This window comes from Archocentrus centrarchus, chromosome 20 (assembly GCF_007364275.1).
Source record: "Archocentrus centrarchus isolate MPI-CPG fArcCen1 chromosome 20, fArcCen1, whole genome shotgun sequence".
In the NCBI taxonomy this organism is placed as follows: Eukaryota; Metazoa; Chordata; class Actinopteri; order Cichliformes; family Cichlidae; genus Archocentrus; species Archocentrus centrarchus.
The window spans coordinates 12,471,737-12,489,871 of record NC_044365.1 but is presented as its reverse complement, the minus strand read 5'-3'; the positions used below and the strand labels follow the sequence as shown (position 1 = coordinate 12,489,871).

At 39.9% G+C, this 18,135-nt stretch overlaps 1 protein-coding gene across 4 annotated transcripts in view; it reads right to left on the bottom strand.

Moving 5' to 3' along the window:
* Positions 1–390: 390 nt before the first annotated feature.
* The window catches only part of ccny (cyclin Y), a 36,800-nt gene continuing 19,055 nt past the window's right edge, over positions 391–18,135 (bottom strand). Inside the window, exons 2-12 of one of the 4 annotated variants that reach the window (XM_030756717.1) lie at positions 15,977–16,051; positions 14,641–14,661; positions 13,158–13,192; positions 13,029–13,052; positions 12,318–12,418; positions 12,190–12,225; positions 11,410–11,467; positions 10,911–11,030; positions 8,526–8,692; positions 5,078–5,240; positions 391–4,145 (exon numbers count right to left, since the gene is read on the bottom strand). In XM_030756717.1, coding sequence (XP_030612577.1) covers positions 4,029–4,145; positions 5,078–5,240; positions 8,526–8,692; positions 10,911–11,030; positions 11,410–11,467; positions 12,190–12,225; positions 12,318–12,418; positions 13,029–13,052; positions 13,158–13,192; positions 14,641–14,661; positions 15,977–16,051 — 917 coding nt within the window. In that variant the 3' untranslated portion in view covers positions 391–4,028. The remainder of the gene's footprint in view (positions 4,146–5,077; positions 5,241–8,525; positions 8,693–10,910; positions 11,031–11,409; positions 11,468–12,189; positions 12,226–12,317; positions 12,419–13,028; positions 13,053–13,157; positions 13,193–14,640; positions 14,662–15,976; positions 16,052–18,135) is intronic. The other 3 variants (XM_030756719.1, XM_030756718.1, XM_030756720.1) reach the window with 3 other exon arrangements.

Below are 18,135 nucleotides of genomic sequence, written 5' to 3'. Positions count from 1 at the left end.
CTCCCAGCACTTCTTCTCTCCATTGAACTGACTTGGATAGCAATTACCACAGCAGCAATTGAAATGCAAATCGAGGCCAGTGCGGAGGATTAAATGTGTCCCTCAGTGACAGTATGGCAGGATGTAATCTTTGTATTACCACTTGCTCTAAGCATTTAAATGGTTCATTGTGAGAGCAGAAACCCTGAGTCACATCAGCTGCACAATATAGTACATATCAAAATATTGTTCTAGGCAGTGGGAAACACTTGAGATAACACCATGTAAGAGAACAATGATTTAAGGTCTTAGCGTTTGTGTTTCTTCTCCAAACCGATCATTTAGATGAAGTCAGACAAAGAAAAGACGCACACAGGGTTAATTGCAAGGTTGTAAAGTTTAATTCTTGCAATTTCTTTTTCTAAAATGGGAGCAGTTCTTTAAATCATAGTTGAAAACATACAGTGAAAAGGAGTTTGGCAACTCAGAACAGGAACAAATGACTGACACACTGAAGAGGAAATAATACACTGACATTTACAACAGAATACAGTACAACTTGTTGAAAATATCCATTGATGAAAAAATAAAACAAAAAAAGTGTCACAGCTGCAGCAGTTTGCTGCCATCATGATCAAAGTTGTATTTGTCAAATTTGAAAAATGTCATATTAGAGAGGAAGAAGAAAAAAGAAAAAAAAAAGTTAAACTCTATGCAGAGGTAGAGCTCAGTGCACAAGGCTATGACACACACCGAGTAACCGGCCGACAGAGCGCCACAGGCCCAGAGGTCTTTGCTGTCGGAGGGGTACGTGTTCCACATCAGGACTCACCGCAGTCAAGCACACAGCTTCTTTCTGTGTGCAGACAAAACCACGCCGGGCTGCATGTACACACACATATAATAAATAGGATATACAATCTTTGAATATCTCACGACAGCTACTCCAGAATCTTAACTTCCCCAAAGACACATTTCGCACTTTTATATTTACCAGCCATTCAGAGCACCACGCAAAAAAAAGAAAAAGCACTTCTCTTTCCAAGATCAGACTCCGTGTCAGAGCATCCTTCATTTCTCCATGACTTTGGTACAGTTCTGCCCCTCTGCACACCTGCAGGCCAGGGTCGGAAATGTCTGATTTTTCTGGTAGCTTAGAATGACAGTCCCGGAGGTTATCGATGAAATGCACAACACAAACTGATGTCACATTTGAAACTGGACCTATTTTTCTTGACCTTTTTATTTCATGAAAAAACTAAAAGCTATATATATATATATATATATATATATATATTTTTTTTTTTTTGTAAGACATTTTCAGGTAACATCATGATTATGTCTATCCACTGATTTGGAGAAGTAAAGAGTCCAGCTGATCCTAAAGCAAACAGCCATTCATATACTACATCCTTGTATATTTTATGGTTTTGCTTTAAAGAAAAAAAGTCAAGGAAAAAAGGTCAAGAGAAAAAAAAAAAAGAACTTATCAGCCGTCTATGAAAATACTGTTTATGACAGCTGTACTAATATCGCGAAAGGTTATCAGATGATTCAAAGATGATACTGAAAAAAATGAGCAAATATTGTAGAAAAAAAGAAAACATACATTTTTCCTTTCAACACCAGTTATTTGGCAACAACAAAATGCTTATCATATATTCTTACCGATCAGCTGATCAGTCAAAAGAAAAATGTAGTTACATTTATTTGTTAGCTGGACAGCATGTGTAATCAGCACCCCAAAAATTAAACTGCCAAGAGTAACGCATGAAAATGTCCTGCAGACACGTAATTTTCATGCAGCCACACATCACCAATTAGTTGGTGAAGTTGCCCCCTGCTGGCCATGAGATAGAATGCAGCTTTAAGGCACTTCTGCATCGGTTTCACTTTTCAGACCTGGAAGTTATTTCCATCTTTTATATACAGTCTGAATCAAATAAAAATAACCAGGCTTTTTTGGTGTGTTTTAAGCTTTTACGTCTTGCTCCAATTAAAAGGAATATATATACATTTTTATATATTTGATCTTGAAACAGATCAAATTTGGCCAAAAGGAGGGTTATTGATATGTGTAAACAAAATAAACTATCACATATAAAGTCTCAAATGGACATATTTCTCCAGATACTCTGGTTCCCTCCCACAGTCCAAAGACGTGGGGTTAGGTAGGTCAGGTCACACCTATGGAGTTGCCCATAGGTATGAATGCTCATCTGTCCTGCGACAGACTGGCAACCCGGTGAGGGCCTCTTGCCCTATGGCAGCTGATAATTTGTCCCCAACCACAACCCTGAATTGAATAAACTGAAGAAAATGGATGCATATGTATTAAGTCATACTTTTGAATTACCTGATAACCTTTTACTACATCTTGCCAATTTTAGGGCCCCATAGAAAATTACAAAAAGAAAAAAAAATAATCATAAAATGAGCTTTAATTGTCATGTATCATCTCTATACCATATACATTATGTCACACAAAAAAAATTGCATTTTCTGCAATGTGAATTTGCTGACAAGAGACAAAAATTCTCAAGTGGTATCTCCTATTTGAATCTTAACACTTCACTCTTTTCTTTACTTGATTTGACATAGAAACACATAATCAGACAGATCTGCCCCCCATGTACAGTATAAACTGATCCCATATAAATATTCTAACCTCATTCTTTTTTGTTTTTGTTTTTTTACATTATGACCTCAGTTTACAGATTTTGCACACGCTGGCGCTGTATGTACACTGTACAAAGACAATTTAGCAAAAATGTATACAATCTATCATTTTGTAAGCAGTGTTTCAATCATCACCCAAAGTTTTTCATTCATTTCAGTCTGTGACGACCCTGAAGGCTCATGCATTTAGTGGCATCTTAAATCAATATTTCCACTTGTGCTGTTACTTTGTAAGTTGGAAGAACCGTACAAAATGTTAGAGGAAAAAAATACTTCAGAGTTATTTGTTCTTTCTTTCTCCAGCAGAGAGGGGAGAACTGTTTAACTAGCTTATTACAGGCACCACAGGTCAGGGCAATGGCAGTGAATAAAGTACAACATAAGCTCTACAGTATGTCTCATTTCTGTCTTCCAGTATATCTCCTCCCATGTACGCATGCTTTGTTATATTTCGTGTCAATAACAAAGCGATGCATGAATATTGCTTTATCTGAATGATGGCTGGGTGGCCTTGCTGTCAAAGATACGATTCTGCAACTGAATCTCTACATGTTGAATAAGTGCCCTTGAGCTAAAAATTGACTTTTTTTTTTTTTCATGCCAGTTATCCTGATGAAAACTTCAGTCAAATGGTCCCAATCTAAATGACCACTCAGTGGATTCTGTTTGTCAAGAAGGGCTGACGGTATGTAGTCCATGTATCAACTGTACAGCTAAGCTAATGGTGGAAAGTCTTGCCATCGAATATGCTTGAATCTGCAAAGAGAGGGAGCTGCTGCGTGGGAACGCAAAGGAACAAACACCTACAAAGTACAAACGAACTGAGAAATTGAAGTAAAATTTGAAATGTGTCCATAAACTGTCAAAAGATCATCTCATGCTTCAGCGAAGGTGCTGGACTGAACCAGAGGATTAAAATCAAAGGAATGTACACGGCCTCCCCTCAATCAGCTGTACAAGCCACTGGAGCATTGGAGGGAATTATGGAAAGCTGTTGCTGCTGTTATGTCCTGTATTTTGCTTTTTAAGCTTGTTCCTATTTTAATTTCCTGACTGGACACAGTCTCTCTCTCTACTTCTGTATTTCCACTTGGCTGCTTATCTTCTGCAGTTAGGGTTCTTCATTCCAACGACGTTCAGTTTGGTTCAGCTTAGCCCCGTTTGGATCAGTGCAGGCAGCCAACAGGACTTCTTTTATGTACAACAGGGTGCAATCACATTTGTAAAAGTGCCAGATTGTTGAAGGGATGTGTGTATGTGAGCATATTCCAGACTGACACTGATCCGCAGGACTGCTGCCTACCTGGTCTGCCTGCATACTAGGCAGAAATACAGTACAGGTCTATGTACTCCTTTGCACACAGCCAGTGTTAGGAAATGATGGCTGGACACCACCGCACCACTGTCAGGTTGTCTGCGCTCACTGAGCGCTTCTTGGCGAGTTTCCTCAAGTCCTTGTACTTGTCATCACACAACCGTGAAATGGCCTGAAAGTCAAGCAAAGAACAAATGAGATGGAGATGGGGATGCCCTCCTTTGTTTTAGTTAGACTGACTACACAACATCTTTGTCTGTGTGCATATAATAAATACATAGTGTGTGTTATGTGCTAGCAGTGGTTATGACACCACAAGTCTGAGATGGACTGTGTTTACACACCAAGCATGTTTGGAGCCATTCATTTTAAACTCTGCTTAGTATAGCTCAGGTGAGCAAGTGATCCTATGATCTCATAGGATAACAGCCTTAAATACCAGTACACTGGTATTTACAGAAGCATTCTGGGTACTACACAGGTTCACTGTTAGCAATCTTTGGTTACGTTTAGGTAAACTGCTTTTTTTTGTAACAGACAACTAGCATTAATGACAGGGAATGGCGTCATCCCTAAATAAACTAGTCAGCAAATTCCACTCTTCACATGGAGATGGCCCATCTTCAGCCAGTTTGATTTTTAAATCTCTAACACTAAAGGAATGCAGCCATTACCAACGTTAAGTAATGAAATACAGCTGGGCTCTCCCTGCTATGAAAGAAGGTTTGTTCTACTCAAACAGAACTTTTTGACAGACAGAAAAGAAAATAACAAATCAGGCATTGACGGCAATGAATGAAGCAGTAAGGCTGCAGAACAGGAAGGAAGAGACAGATGTTGAAGCAGTGAAGCTTTCTGCACAGCAGCATGGCCCTGCATCCTGTCCTTCAGCCACCAGAAGATCAACATTGATGTTTTTGTGTTGAGCTGAGGCTCTTCTAATTACCAGTTAACTGAATGGCCTTGGTTCTTGTTTTCACATTCTTAGGCAGCAATAAATTGGTTTCAGATGTTACCAACTGATAATTTTCTCCTTTTTTTCCTTGTTTCACCTGAATTCCAAAAACCTAAACTTATTTCTTAGTATCTTAGCACAGTGCTCACCTCTAGTTTGTGGGCCTTGTCCCTGCTGAGGGGTTCCAGGGGGAAGCTGAGGTTATTGGCCTCAGCAAGCGAGCGCAGGTCAAAGTAATACTTGGCGTAGACGCTGGACGGCACGTTGATATTGAACTGCAGCAATTCCAGGAACTGACGCTCCAGCTCATTCCTTTGCCAAAAAAAAGACATGTGAGTTGATTCATTAGACCTGGATGCTATTCACATAAGATTAGTTTGATCAATAAATTCTATCAACTAAGAAATCCTGTATTGAGTGAGAGGAGGCCAATAGACTAGAAATAATGAAGCTGAGCTCGTCTCCAGCCAAAACAATCATCTCACAAAGATGCGCAGGGTGCACTCAGTAAATCCTCAGTACAACCACCAAACATAAGGCTCTCCTTTTTCTGAAAGGGAATCTATGCAAGGAGCACTGAGCATTATGTGTAAGAAAGAATTAATCCCACATCCTGAAAATGCTGTTGTCATGCAGTGCCTCATTCTCAGCAGCCCTGTGATCCCCTCTGCAGCGCGATGACAGATGCTTTCATCTGTTACTCTTCAGTTATGACCGAATCATTCTGCACTGTAACCACTAGCCATCTCTTCTTCCTAGCCTTTGTTCCTCACCCACACATTTTTACAGGCATGCAGCAACAGACGGGCTAAATTTAGGCTCCACTGTAGCCAAACTCTGCCTAATAACACTGCTTCTGTTTCATCCTTCCTCATTCAGCCTATTTTCATCTATTTCGTTTCGTGTTGCTCTGCTCCTCAGTATTCTCCCCAGACATTTCTACTGCTCAGTCAGTAGGTGGAAAGGGAAATTCAGCAGGCTAGGTTCCAGAACAGGGATTTGAACAGACCAAACTTGACCTTCTGAGGAAATCTCTGGTCAAATCCAGAGCCACAGTCCAGTAAATTACCATATGGGAGCACAGCAGAAGCACATACTACGCTCCACTCACAGAATCCCGAACAGGTGGATTACGGTCATTGCTCTTTGAATCTGAGCCCATGGACAAGAATAGACATCCACTGATGCAGAAAAGTGTGAAAGCAGGGTGGGTGGGTGGGGGGGTCAGAGGTGGCAGCAGAGGCACCTCTGACCAGACAAACTTCCTGTGGATTTGGATTTGAGATGGATGTGGTATAAGTCAGTTGTGTGTCCTCGCTGTAGCCCGGCTAGGAAACAGTAACATTTGATGTTTTGCGATTTAAGTAAATAAATAACTTAGACATGCCTTTTTTTTCAGTTGGAAAAAAAGAGGTGGACGAATCAGGTGATCTGTTTTGACATAACCGAGCCAATCAGCGGAGAGCTCCCGGTGATCCTTGCAGTCGACCTTGATCATGTGACTTGCTGCGGTTGCCATTGTGTTCATGTTTGTACAGAGCTATGTGTTTGGCAAATTGCTGTGTTACTTAAGCACATTTGTTGAGGCTGGAAATAACTCTGCTGTATGGGATTTTGTTCACAACTTCACCCTGCTCAGCGGTCGGGTTTTTGAACCATTGGGTAAAACGGTGGCTTGATGAACGAACCGAGTCCAAAGCAAAGCCTCCACTGAAGAGGAGAGATTCCACGGTTCCAGTTAACTGGATGGCGAGGTGAGATTATCCAGACTTCTCAGAAGACTGAGCTTTGTTCCCATTCCACGGTGGGGCAGATACAGTACTGTAAACTGCTGTGTGAAGTACATGTAATTGTAGCTGCTGTGTGTTCGATACACATTCTTGTGCAAAGTTTACTGGTATTGCTTTTCATGATGTTTGCACCCTGGGCTCCTGAAGTTCCTGGTGCTTCTGATATTGACTTAGTGATGTTTCCTTACTCTTATTAATTAACTGTAACCAGGGTTACATAACGCTCGAGGGGCATCTTTCCTGTTTTGCAGCAAATACCCCAAAATCTAAGATTAAAACTTTGACACACACACAAAAAAAAAAAAAAATCAGATAGAGGTTCACACTTTTTTCAGGGCAAACCCTGAAGACTGTGTATCTCTCACTGTCAACTTGTTGAGACCTCACAAACCAGCCTTGTTTTAAGGGTTACTGACATGACAGCATGTGGATTATTACAATTTTTTGGGAAAAGATACAAAAGGAACTAATGTAATCTGAAGTCCCTCAGACACTCTGAGCTCCAGAACAAAATAAAGAGCAAAGGCGTTAGACAATATGACCAGAGCCTACTGTGCAGAGCATCAAACATATGACTCTTAGCACCGGCTATCCTCAGGATAGAAAGACAATGTAACTGTATCTGCCATCACCCCATTCAGTGATCATCAGTCAAAGAGGAAGGCTTTATTACAACGGCTGACACTCTATGACAGGGATTTTCATGGCTGCGTGCCACTTTAGGAGCCTACATACAGTTGAAGGGAGCTGTCAATCACCCTGCATTTAGAGAATCCTGGCTCTATACCAGAAAGTGGGAGAAAAAAAGAAAGACAAACAGTAGTTTATGTTGTGTTGCTGTTCACATGCAAAAATCCCATGAAGTCATCATTTGCAGTTTTTCAAATGTGCATATTGGTTTTCTGTGATAGGAAGCATCTGTGAGTGCTGGAATGTTGGTCATATGAAAATGTTAGCTACTGATTAATCCATCAGCACCACTATCAGCGATGAAAATAACTGGCAGTTAACAGCCCTTGTTTTAGTGCAACTGTGCTCCAAGGATGTGACAGGAACAAATCTCACCTAAAGTCAACGTGTGATTGGCGTACCACGCAGACTTTGTAAGACACGGCCCCTGCCGGGAAAAGCCTTTTTTTATCTCTGAATGTTTTACATTCTAAGAAATGTGCCGCAGCATGTTCTGCATGCTAATGTTATTTAAGCCATCATATGGTATATTCTGTCATGTGATTCTGCACCTTCTGCACAAGGACACAGATGTCGCTTTGAGCGAAGCCGCTGATGGAAGCAGCCCAGACTCTTCCCAGTCATAAGATCATGGTGAAAAACACAGATTCCAGGGAAAAGAAAAAGGACTGAATATCTTTGGTTTCAGCTCCCTTGCCATCAGTTAATAAGTATTATTTCTCTAAGTAACAAATCCCAGAAGTCTGTTTGCCATTAAAACCTGATCAGACAACTTCTCAGTTGTTTTAGGAACATTTTGGGAAAGAGCTTTGTTACTTGGAAATGTGTTTTTTAATTTATGTGTGTTAGCTGCTTTTTTTCCTTCCAAATAGTTCAATAATAAAATGCATCTGGGTAGATCATACAATGAAAATGAAAAGTTGAGTTGGCCATGAAGGCTAAGCATGACTAACTGTGAGAAATTTCTAATGCAGAAATAACAGCGGATGTCGTCTGCTTTAAAAATCAGATGCAACTGACCTCAGTCTACAGGCCTCTCCTCTGTGGTGACATACATTTGCAAACACTGTTGATATCAACAAACTGCAACATTTTAAATGTGTTTCCAGTAACTCACATGTCCTCCACAGTGATATCCTTGAGAATTTGGCAGTAGTCGACATTCCAAACCGCCTGGTCATCCCAGACCTTGGAAGCCAGGAGGATGGCTCCCAACACGATCCTCTTCCAGTTGGCAGGGCAAATGTCGATCTCTGCATAGGTCAGGAGCCTCTCCAAATACACCTTAGACAAAGGGATGTGTCACAAGTAAGTATCTTGGAAAAACACGCTTATAAACACTGAGAAAACTCTGGGTTCTGTCTTCTGTTTAACAGCTTGAGCCCAGAATCAACACAATGAAGTGAGATATAACCAAACATTGTAGTGAGTACAGTTTCATACAACTAAATTATCCTACACACGGGGTCAAAAGAGTCAAATCACTGAACTGCTATCAGTCTGTGTTTTCCTTCACCCATGAGTGAAAAGCTAACACAATGTGCAAAAGATAAGCAAGTAAACAACACGGTAATAATCATATCAAAAGCCTTTGTTTCCTCAGGGTTTTCTGTCTTTAATTACCCTCTGTTCTCCCTGCCTTCATTTATTTGAAGGGTTAGTTTGCTGCTTTACTGTTTTGTAGTCTCCTGCCTCCTCCTGCCTCCTCCTCCTCCGACGAGGGGGGATAAAATTCAGCTTCCCCGGAGCTCCCTCATGAAATACCCATGCCAATCAAACCCCTGCGTTATTTCTTTCTCTCTCGGTCAAAATAACTCCCACAGTCTGCACATCACAAAGCACACAGAACACACAGGCACCTGATCCTCACAAGCTGATGTTAAACCTTCTGATCGTCATTTTGTTAAAGTATAAGAGAGAAGGTATTCTATTAGATTTTATAGCTTGAAGCAAGAAAGCTGAAATAGTTTGTGCATGGAGCCCACAGCGTACCTCACTGTTTTCTCTGAAAAGCTCATTCAGCTCCCTGTACATACTGCCAAGCATTACAAACCTTTTTTCTTTTTTTAATTTACATTGTGCACACAAAAAATTACACAAGCATAGTTTAGTTTCTTTGTATACTGTAATGCTCTTTCACACTTTGAGGTACTTTGACATCCTAATAAATATTTCAGTAAATTAGTCGAGCTTAAAATAGAGAGGCAAAGACAAGGATGGTGGTTATGAAGTGGAAATTAATAAGTCATTTCGTGCAACTTTGCAGCCCAGTTTGTCGCAGCTCAGGTGGTTAATTAGACAAGTTGTGCTCAATACCAGTAACACCAGCCTCTCTCTGCTGTGCCCAAAACTGGCAGCCAGTGACACAGACTGAGAAGGCCTGGAAGAAATGCAAGGAGATTACATACTGGCATAGTCACTTCAATTTCAGGATGCTAAGCTATAGCTTGTTTCATAATTAAACACAATAACTTAATTTCTTACAGTAAGTTGCCTGTGTCTGATTTTGGTTCCCTCTACGGGAAATGTGATTTGTTTTCCCAGAAGATGACATGCTCACTCGCTGAATCTTTTCCTTTTCCATCCTCTAAAGAGACCTTCTCTTTCCTCGCCTCTGATGTGATGACTTGGGGAAAGGAAGACGCCCAGCTTTCATCTCAGCTCCCCTGTGTAAATTTAGCTGTGTCAGCTAAGCTACACCAATAACCACCAGCCAACAGTCCCATTCAATTACTGATGGCATGGTAGAGTTTACTGTGGAGGGGCCACAGTTGGTAGACCATGAGGCAGGATGTGCTCTGTGTGCATCTGTAAGTCTTAGCCAGTTTATGTGAAAGACCACCTGACATGGACAAAGACGCCAACACGGAGTGATCACCTTCCAGTTACTGCCTGGAAAAAAGGAAACACCCACACCTACCCACCCACAGAGTGTCCATTTGTCAGGAAGCAGCGCAACCTAATACCAGGCCCCCAGGCTAGCCACACTGACAATGCACTTTGCTGGCCTCCAGGGACCCACGTGTTGTCCAGAGCGACAAAGTGTAGAAAGAAATGTTTCTGGGCAGATGAGCGGGGAAGGAGAGAAAATTCATTTCCAAACAAACATGACTAACACACAAGCTAGTAAAATTCATACAAGCAGCAGCTACCTTTAGCTGCTCCCTTATTCACAAGGGCTCACCACAGCAGGCAGCTCTGCACGTTTGATGGGGCAGATTTTTAGACTGGGTGCCCTTTCTGATGCAACCCCAAAGGATTTGTGTCTACTCCTGATGTCAAACCATATTAGGGAAATGTGTAAGCAACTACACTATGGAGCAACAAATATCCATACAAGCAGTTAAATATGTTAAGTTGTTATAATCTACGTTCACTTAAGACCAGTTGGATTGGAACAGCACTTGATGTGGTGGTCCCTCCAACAGTAAACATATAAATGGAATCAAAGTGTGCAGTGAGAGGGTTTAAGGGCTGAATTGGAACTGGATCATATACTTACCAAAGTGACGATGGCACACTCAGCAGTGAGCTGCGCGGCGCTGAACAGCGTCCTGACGAAGCGGTAGATCTGCTTCTGCTCGGGGTCGTGTTTGTCATAATCAGCAGGAACCTCAGACTTCTGCAACAAATACCAGATAACAACAGACGAAATGAAGCATCAGGTCGTTCCCCAAAATGGAATCACAAGCCGCTGCTCGAGACATGCACTTGCAAAGAAGTCTTATTTTTGAATGCAGAGCTTTAATGTTTTTGGATATGGAGAATTAGGTAAAGTGATTATAGAAATTTATAGACTGAAATTGTCAAGCAAACATTCAATTTAAAATCCATCTGAATGATCCGGATGGCTCCTGAGATTACACACAACAGATTTCCTCACATGTGATCCATGTGAGCTTATTTGCTGTTCATCAGCTCACGCAATTAGTCTCGCTGATTAATCCTGACAGCTGTATAGTTTGTGCATAAAGGAAATTTATCTTCAGCTGTGGCCTTACTGAGAGTGGATGAAGCTTCTCATCGAAAATATCTAACAACATTCTTCCATCGATGTCTCTGGAATGAAAGAGAAAATTTTCAGAGAGTGATGGAAATAAAAAAAAATAAACGATTGCATAACTCCATTTAAAATATGCCTGTTTGATAAGTCGTGGGGATGAATCTGCACTTCAAACAGCTGTAAGAATTCCCTATATGGAATTCTTACCAGTTTCATTTTATAGAAACACTACATTTTATCCTTAAGCTTTTGTGGGGTTTTTTTCCTGTAAGAGCTCCAAGTCGATTCACAACATTCTATTAACTCGACAAATTTGTTCACATTTGCATCTTTGTGAGGTGAAAGAAGAAACTTCACAGTTCACAGCTTCAAGTCCTGCAGTCAGAAAATTTGGTAGTAATTTTACTGGAGGATATAAAATAATTTAAACTTATACATCTATTGTTGTTGACATGCCAAAACTTGCAAATAATGATCACTAAATTATCATGCAAATTCATTCAGATTTAGGCTCATATTTATTACAAACAAGTCAAACAAGACTATTTGTACACCAATGGGTGAATGCTTATTACTTGTATTTATTGATCTGTATTTATTGATTTATTGATCTCTTCATGTAAGTGTATCGCCTTTAGTAAGAACACATCCCTTTGCAGAAAAATGTCCAGCTCAGCGTTAAGAATTTAACAATCTTTCTGGGTCAAAATGAAGCAGGATGCTGCAGGAATGCTGTATATGGTGGTACATGAGGAAAACATTCAAATATTTGTCTTACCTGTTCTTTATGTGGTAGTATATCGCAAGGGCTACGCTGTAAACAGAAAAAGGTAAAAGAAAAACTAGTGTAAGAAGACAACAAGACAAAACATTCCTTTAACGGTGTGCGTCGATTAGCCAGTTTACCATTTAATGGTGTATTTAAGGTTGGGCTGACTGACAGTGCTGTCATCGAGGAATATGGTGGAACATGAGCTGTATTTCCGTCTCACTGGGCCCGGATAATGCTGGAGTTCACACACATGCATACGGAAAAACAAACAAACAAAAAAAAACAGACATTCACATCAATCTCTGTTTCCATCATACTTGGATGATCCAAATGCCTGGTATGAGCTATGGAAAGCAGGGCCCCCGTAAGCCCACAAACTAACTGCGTCTGTCTTGTGTCAGTGCCTGACTTGGTTGCATGCGGGAATGGCATTTATGGTGGAGTACATCTTTAGAGAAACATCAAACTTAATGAACAGACAGTTCATCAACTTGAGTAATGAATGGCTCATTTTGTTCAAAATACTTTTCAACTGGTGCAAATGGAACCAGTTTATTACTTCTGAGAGGAAAATGTTGTCTCATTCTGCCCTGCAGGAACTGGCTCATAATAAATGTGTTCGAACATAAAACGAGCACATTTAGCCAATTCCTTCTCTCGGGGCTCAGGGAGGGACAAAGACGAACTACACCATAATATGATACTTCTACATTTGTACTACAGCTAAAGCTTTTTAAACACTAAGACTATAAGTGGAGTTTGGAGTGTAAAAAAAAAAAAAAAAAATGGGGAGGAAAAATGAAAACGGGTTTGGGTTACTTTGAGGATCATTCTGTGGACTTTACCTTGTTCTCCGAAATGTGTGTGAACTTGCAAAAAATACAAGACATTAAAATTACTAATTTCACTCCAATCACAAGAACAAACTTAATACACAACCAAATAACTGGCTAAATCTTTTCATAGTCACTTACATGGTTGATGTAAAGGCTCTTCCGTTTTTCTCGAACTGAAAAGGAAAACGAAAGCACACTTAAAGAAACTTCTTATGAGTGCAGTGCACAGCCCTCACAGACAGGGAGCAGCATTTAACCAGGCTTCAGAAGTGCCCTGCCAATACAGACTTGCAGAAAATAATGAACACTGCTTTTCCCCTGTCTTTAATTATTATCCACCACATACAACAAAGCAAAGCAGCTTCAGCAAACAGCTTATGTTTTTACACACAAAAAAGAGACATTTCAGAGCCTGAGAGCATTTTTTCCTCTGCGATTACACTGGCAAGCATGTACTAATGTGTGGAAATGAGTGTGACCTTATTAATTAGTCCATTTATTATTTTGGCATACATGTCTTGTTGCATGCTCAATCATCCAGGTAAGGAAATCTTCACTCTCAATGACTGAAGAAGTCACTTGGATGAGTGATGAAACATTTCCCCCACTGAAAACACTACGTCCAGATGAAGGACTTAACATACATATTTCCAAATTAAATCAAGCAGTTAGTATCTTTTCATTTATTTCTGTTCATACAAATATGGTCATTTGCAACATTATTTCTGTTTAATGGACGTGATGATTTATTAGTTTTATAAAGCCAAGCTTCATTCCAGCTGTGGCGCAGACGGTTGTGTGACAGCACTGCATCTCTGCATGCAGCTACAGTATCAGTGTATGTGCCCGCTCTGTTTTAACAGAATACGCAAAGGGAAAAGGACTGCTCGCAAAGCAAACTGGAGCAGATGGAGAGCTCAGAACACACAGAGCCGTAGCACGCCGTCTCGTCCTTCTCATCCCATACTATCTGTATCTTACCTCTGCAGCACAAACACACACACACTCACACTCTAAAGCAAGCTGAGCTTTTTCCAATGAGCAGATGTGAGTGTGCGTGCTACATTCTAGCAAAAAAGCAGCAGTCTTTTACACTACCAAACAGCTGCACAGCTTAGTGAAAAAAAGACAACAACAACAAAACCACAATCCTAACCACAGTGATTTCTGAATGGAGTCATGAAACATGCCTTCACTTGTGGCACACTGAACTTTGTGACGCTCCTTTCAGATCACAGCTTTAAACTCCAGCTTGATTTCTTTTGTTTTTATTTACATTTTCGTAAATGCAAGTTTTTCTAAACAGTGCTGATAGGAAATATTCAGGACGTTGACATGTGTCATTTTAGTAACCGAATCACAATTTCTTTAGCCGAGGCCACGCAGTCCAATTCATACTGGTACATCTCATGGACGGACGTGTGCAATGGAAGAAACACCCACAAAGACAGCTAAGCAGCAGAGACAAGTATCCTGCTAACAGAGGATGCCACAGTTTGAGTACGAGACCACAGGGCAGTTTGAGACCACATACAGGGGCCATTCCCTTTAAGGGTCCAACACAAAGCACACATAAGCATATTGTTACCTGCCTACCAAGAACAGACACACACATGCTTACCTCTTTTGTTGAGCACAGCAACTGAAAAACAAAAGTCCAAGTTGTCTCTACGTTTATGACACAGACACTCACAGTACGCGTAATTATTAAGTGTGTCAGCAAATCAGGTATAATTGAGGGAAGTGGTGAACACAGCATCTGTCACATATTTCAGGACCACATCATCTTCATACTAAGAAGACTGTTTTGCTCTGTATTGATATTTACCAGCAGTATGAGAACAAAGGCTAGCAGACTTTCACATAAGAGCCTGATGATGCTAATAAAAGATTATCAGCACCTAACAGCAGATCTATATATCAGCCTTCAGGCTGCAGACTGCTCAACTGAATCAAAAGCTTACCATCAAAGCAAAGAGATTATGTCTAAACTGGGAAGTAATCTAAAAAGCTTCACATTTCTGTTGATAATAAGATATTCGTGTCATTCCAGAGGCACCAAGCTCAATCTTTGTGCCTGCTAGGGACGATCAAAACTCCCCAGTGTGTCTTCAAAAATATGACATAAAAGCAGAAGGTACAGGGCTCTATCTAGAGCCTTTATGCTGGATAAAAGCATGTTGGTCCATGGGACTTGTGCTATCTGAAATCCCACCTTCAATAAAATAGCTCGATTTCCTACAAAGTAGCCATGTGCCATTGTCTGATTTCTTTGGCCCCAGTGTGCTGAGTGGACTACGTTCACGTGATTCATTCTAGAGTCCACTTCAGAAGTTATCAACAGCTATTTACTTAAAGCAGTGGTTATCAAACTTTGTCCCACTTCAAAAAATTAACAATAATTTAATAAAAAAAAAGGATTCAAGTTAAATTTTACTTAAATAAAGATAGCATCACCAAACTCTTCCACAAACTCTTATTCGTTCAACTTAATTTCACTTCATTTTTTTCACCTGCTTGTCTGTAACCCACCTGCAGTGTCTCTCCACCCACCAGTGCACAGTTAGGAACAACTGACTTAGGTTTGTGATTTGGACTTTGCACAGAAACTCCAAGCATGTCCACAAACTTCTTCCTTATTCTGTACCAAAATGATTCTGGCTGTGAGTGACTGGAATCCTTTAACCGGGACATTTAACCACAAATGCAACCCTGACATAAAACAGCATTGCATTATACTCTACTGGCTTTATCTGAGTAAGTCAAGCGTACGCCTAATGGTGCTTCACTGATTAACAAAAACATTTTTATTATATTTAGCTCATCTTCATTGTAATGATAATCATGAAACTCCAAACAGATCTTTTCCCATTTGAAAGCCAAGTAGTGAAGGAATTTCAGCAAAATTATTAAAACAAAACAAAACAAACAAACAAAAAAAAAAGAGCAGAACTCACCATCAGTTTGTGACTTGCTGAGGAAAATGGTGCTGGCGCGGGGATGATCTGAGGGATTGTACTCCATGGGAAGATCTGAAGACAGAGGAAAGAAAACATGAGCCTCAAAGAAAACTGGAGATTTGATTCAGTTTGTTTAATGCCAAAAACAAGAAGCAGAATATGTGGCTGTGGTTTTGGCAAAATTACATAACATTTTACAGTCATCAGGATGACCAGTACAACTTAATCACACTGAGGGATGGAGCCTTTCATTTTGAGGTTATAAATGTGGGACTGGCTTCAGGAGTTAACCACCTCTTGTCTAATGGTCTGAGCTGATGGAAAAACAATCTGTCAGCCAACAGTGTGCTGTACCAGCGCTGTGTAAACGGCGGTTTGTAAATCAATGCACTAAGCAAACAAAGCAGAATGGTATAGATTTGGATTGACTCATCATCTGCACACACATACACACCCAGAACCAAAAGATCCAAGAGTGGCCGGCAAGAAAAAAACTGCAATAAATGACAAGAAAAATATCGTTCAGCATTTTACAGATGATGAAATCAGCTGTACGACATCCATCATCTGGATGTGACACTGACTCTGTACATCTTACCTACCAGAAGGTGTCTGAATGTTTCAAAGTATAATAAGTATAATTATATATATATATATATATATATATATATATATATATATTTTTTTTTTTTTTTTAAGGTTCAAAATAAATAGTCCTCGCAACTTAAATAATGTTTACATACAAGAGGTCTTTAAAATTATTTAATTGACTACTTTCCATTTTAAAAAGGAACATAACCTGAGTAAATATGAAATTAAATATGCAGTTTTCTAGATCATGTTTTTTTTGTTAAATTAATTCTCATCTTTTCAATTCAACATATGTCACATGCAGTGATAGCTGGTTATGACGTCTGATGTCTGTCCTTTGCAACTTTTCCCATTTCTTAGAAACAGTCAGATTTGAGGAGTTGGAAATGGAACAGCTGTCAGTTTTGCTTTAGAAATAAACTGCATGATTTCTCGATTATTATAATTGCTGTCAATTTTATTTATTTAGTTATTTTTTGTCAATTGAGAAACCAATTTACCAACCAATTACAAATAATGTGTAGAGGGCACAACGGAAAATAATCTGAGACTACTGGGAAATGTAAAAAAGGATACACAAATAACAGAAGAGTAGAGCTAGTGTTTAAAATATTACCTGATTTCATCGCTTAATTTTAATGTATTTTTTTATTTTATTTGCTTTTATGCTTTGCTATAAATATAGTGCCTTGTGCCCCTGTCAGATGTGTCTTTGTAAAACCAGAGGCAGCTACAGACCCTGTGTCTAGCAGATGGCCAATATGTACAACTACTGAATGAACGTATCAGTATCAATTCAGTGTCCTAGTTCTTTGTCCCAATTAAATCCCATAGTCCCAAACATGCTGAAACTAGATGACATTTTACTGCTAAATTATAAACAGGAAATGTAGGATTTTGAGCCTCCTGGCATATTTGTTTCTGTGGTTAATGCAACAGAGAAACACTGTTGTTTGAACAGAAGACTACTCTTTTATCTCGAGGTTGGTTTAATGGTGGAATTTTCTGGTGATCTGATGAGATGATTAATTATCCTTCATGACCTTAGATGAAACCATTTGTTGACATGACTTTAGAATCATTATTGTGGTCTGGGTTCATTTCCCCCTAAACGTTACGATGACCTGCGGAAGATTTAGCAATCATGTCAGACTAACATCACAACAATAATGCCATGAATTACATTCTAAATCTGAAAAGAAACAAAACTAAAATTCAATGCAAACTAGCAGCCTGGGGTGGTGACTCTATCAGCAGCTTCCTGGTCTCTTGGATGATGTCAGTGCAACAGGAACGGTCAAAGTACGAACACCCAGACAGACTAGCAGAGAGAAAGAGACAGATGTCATGAGACAAAGAGTGAGAGGCTGATAATGGGAGAGAAAAGGGCAGAGAGGGCAAAAGAGCAGGAAAATGAAGTGATGAGGATGACAGATTTGAAATATGACTGACAGGGAGGCGAGGAGAGAGAGTGAGAGAGTGAGAGAGAGTAGGGGAAAATACAGAAAATAATAAGTGCAGGCAATGACAAGGGAGGCATAAGAGGAAAAAGAGGAAGTTATGAG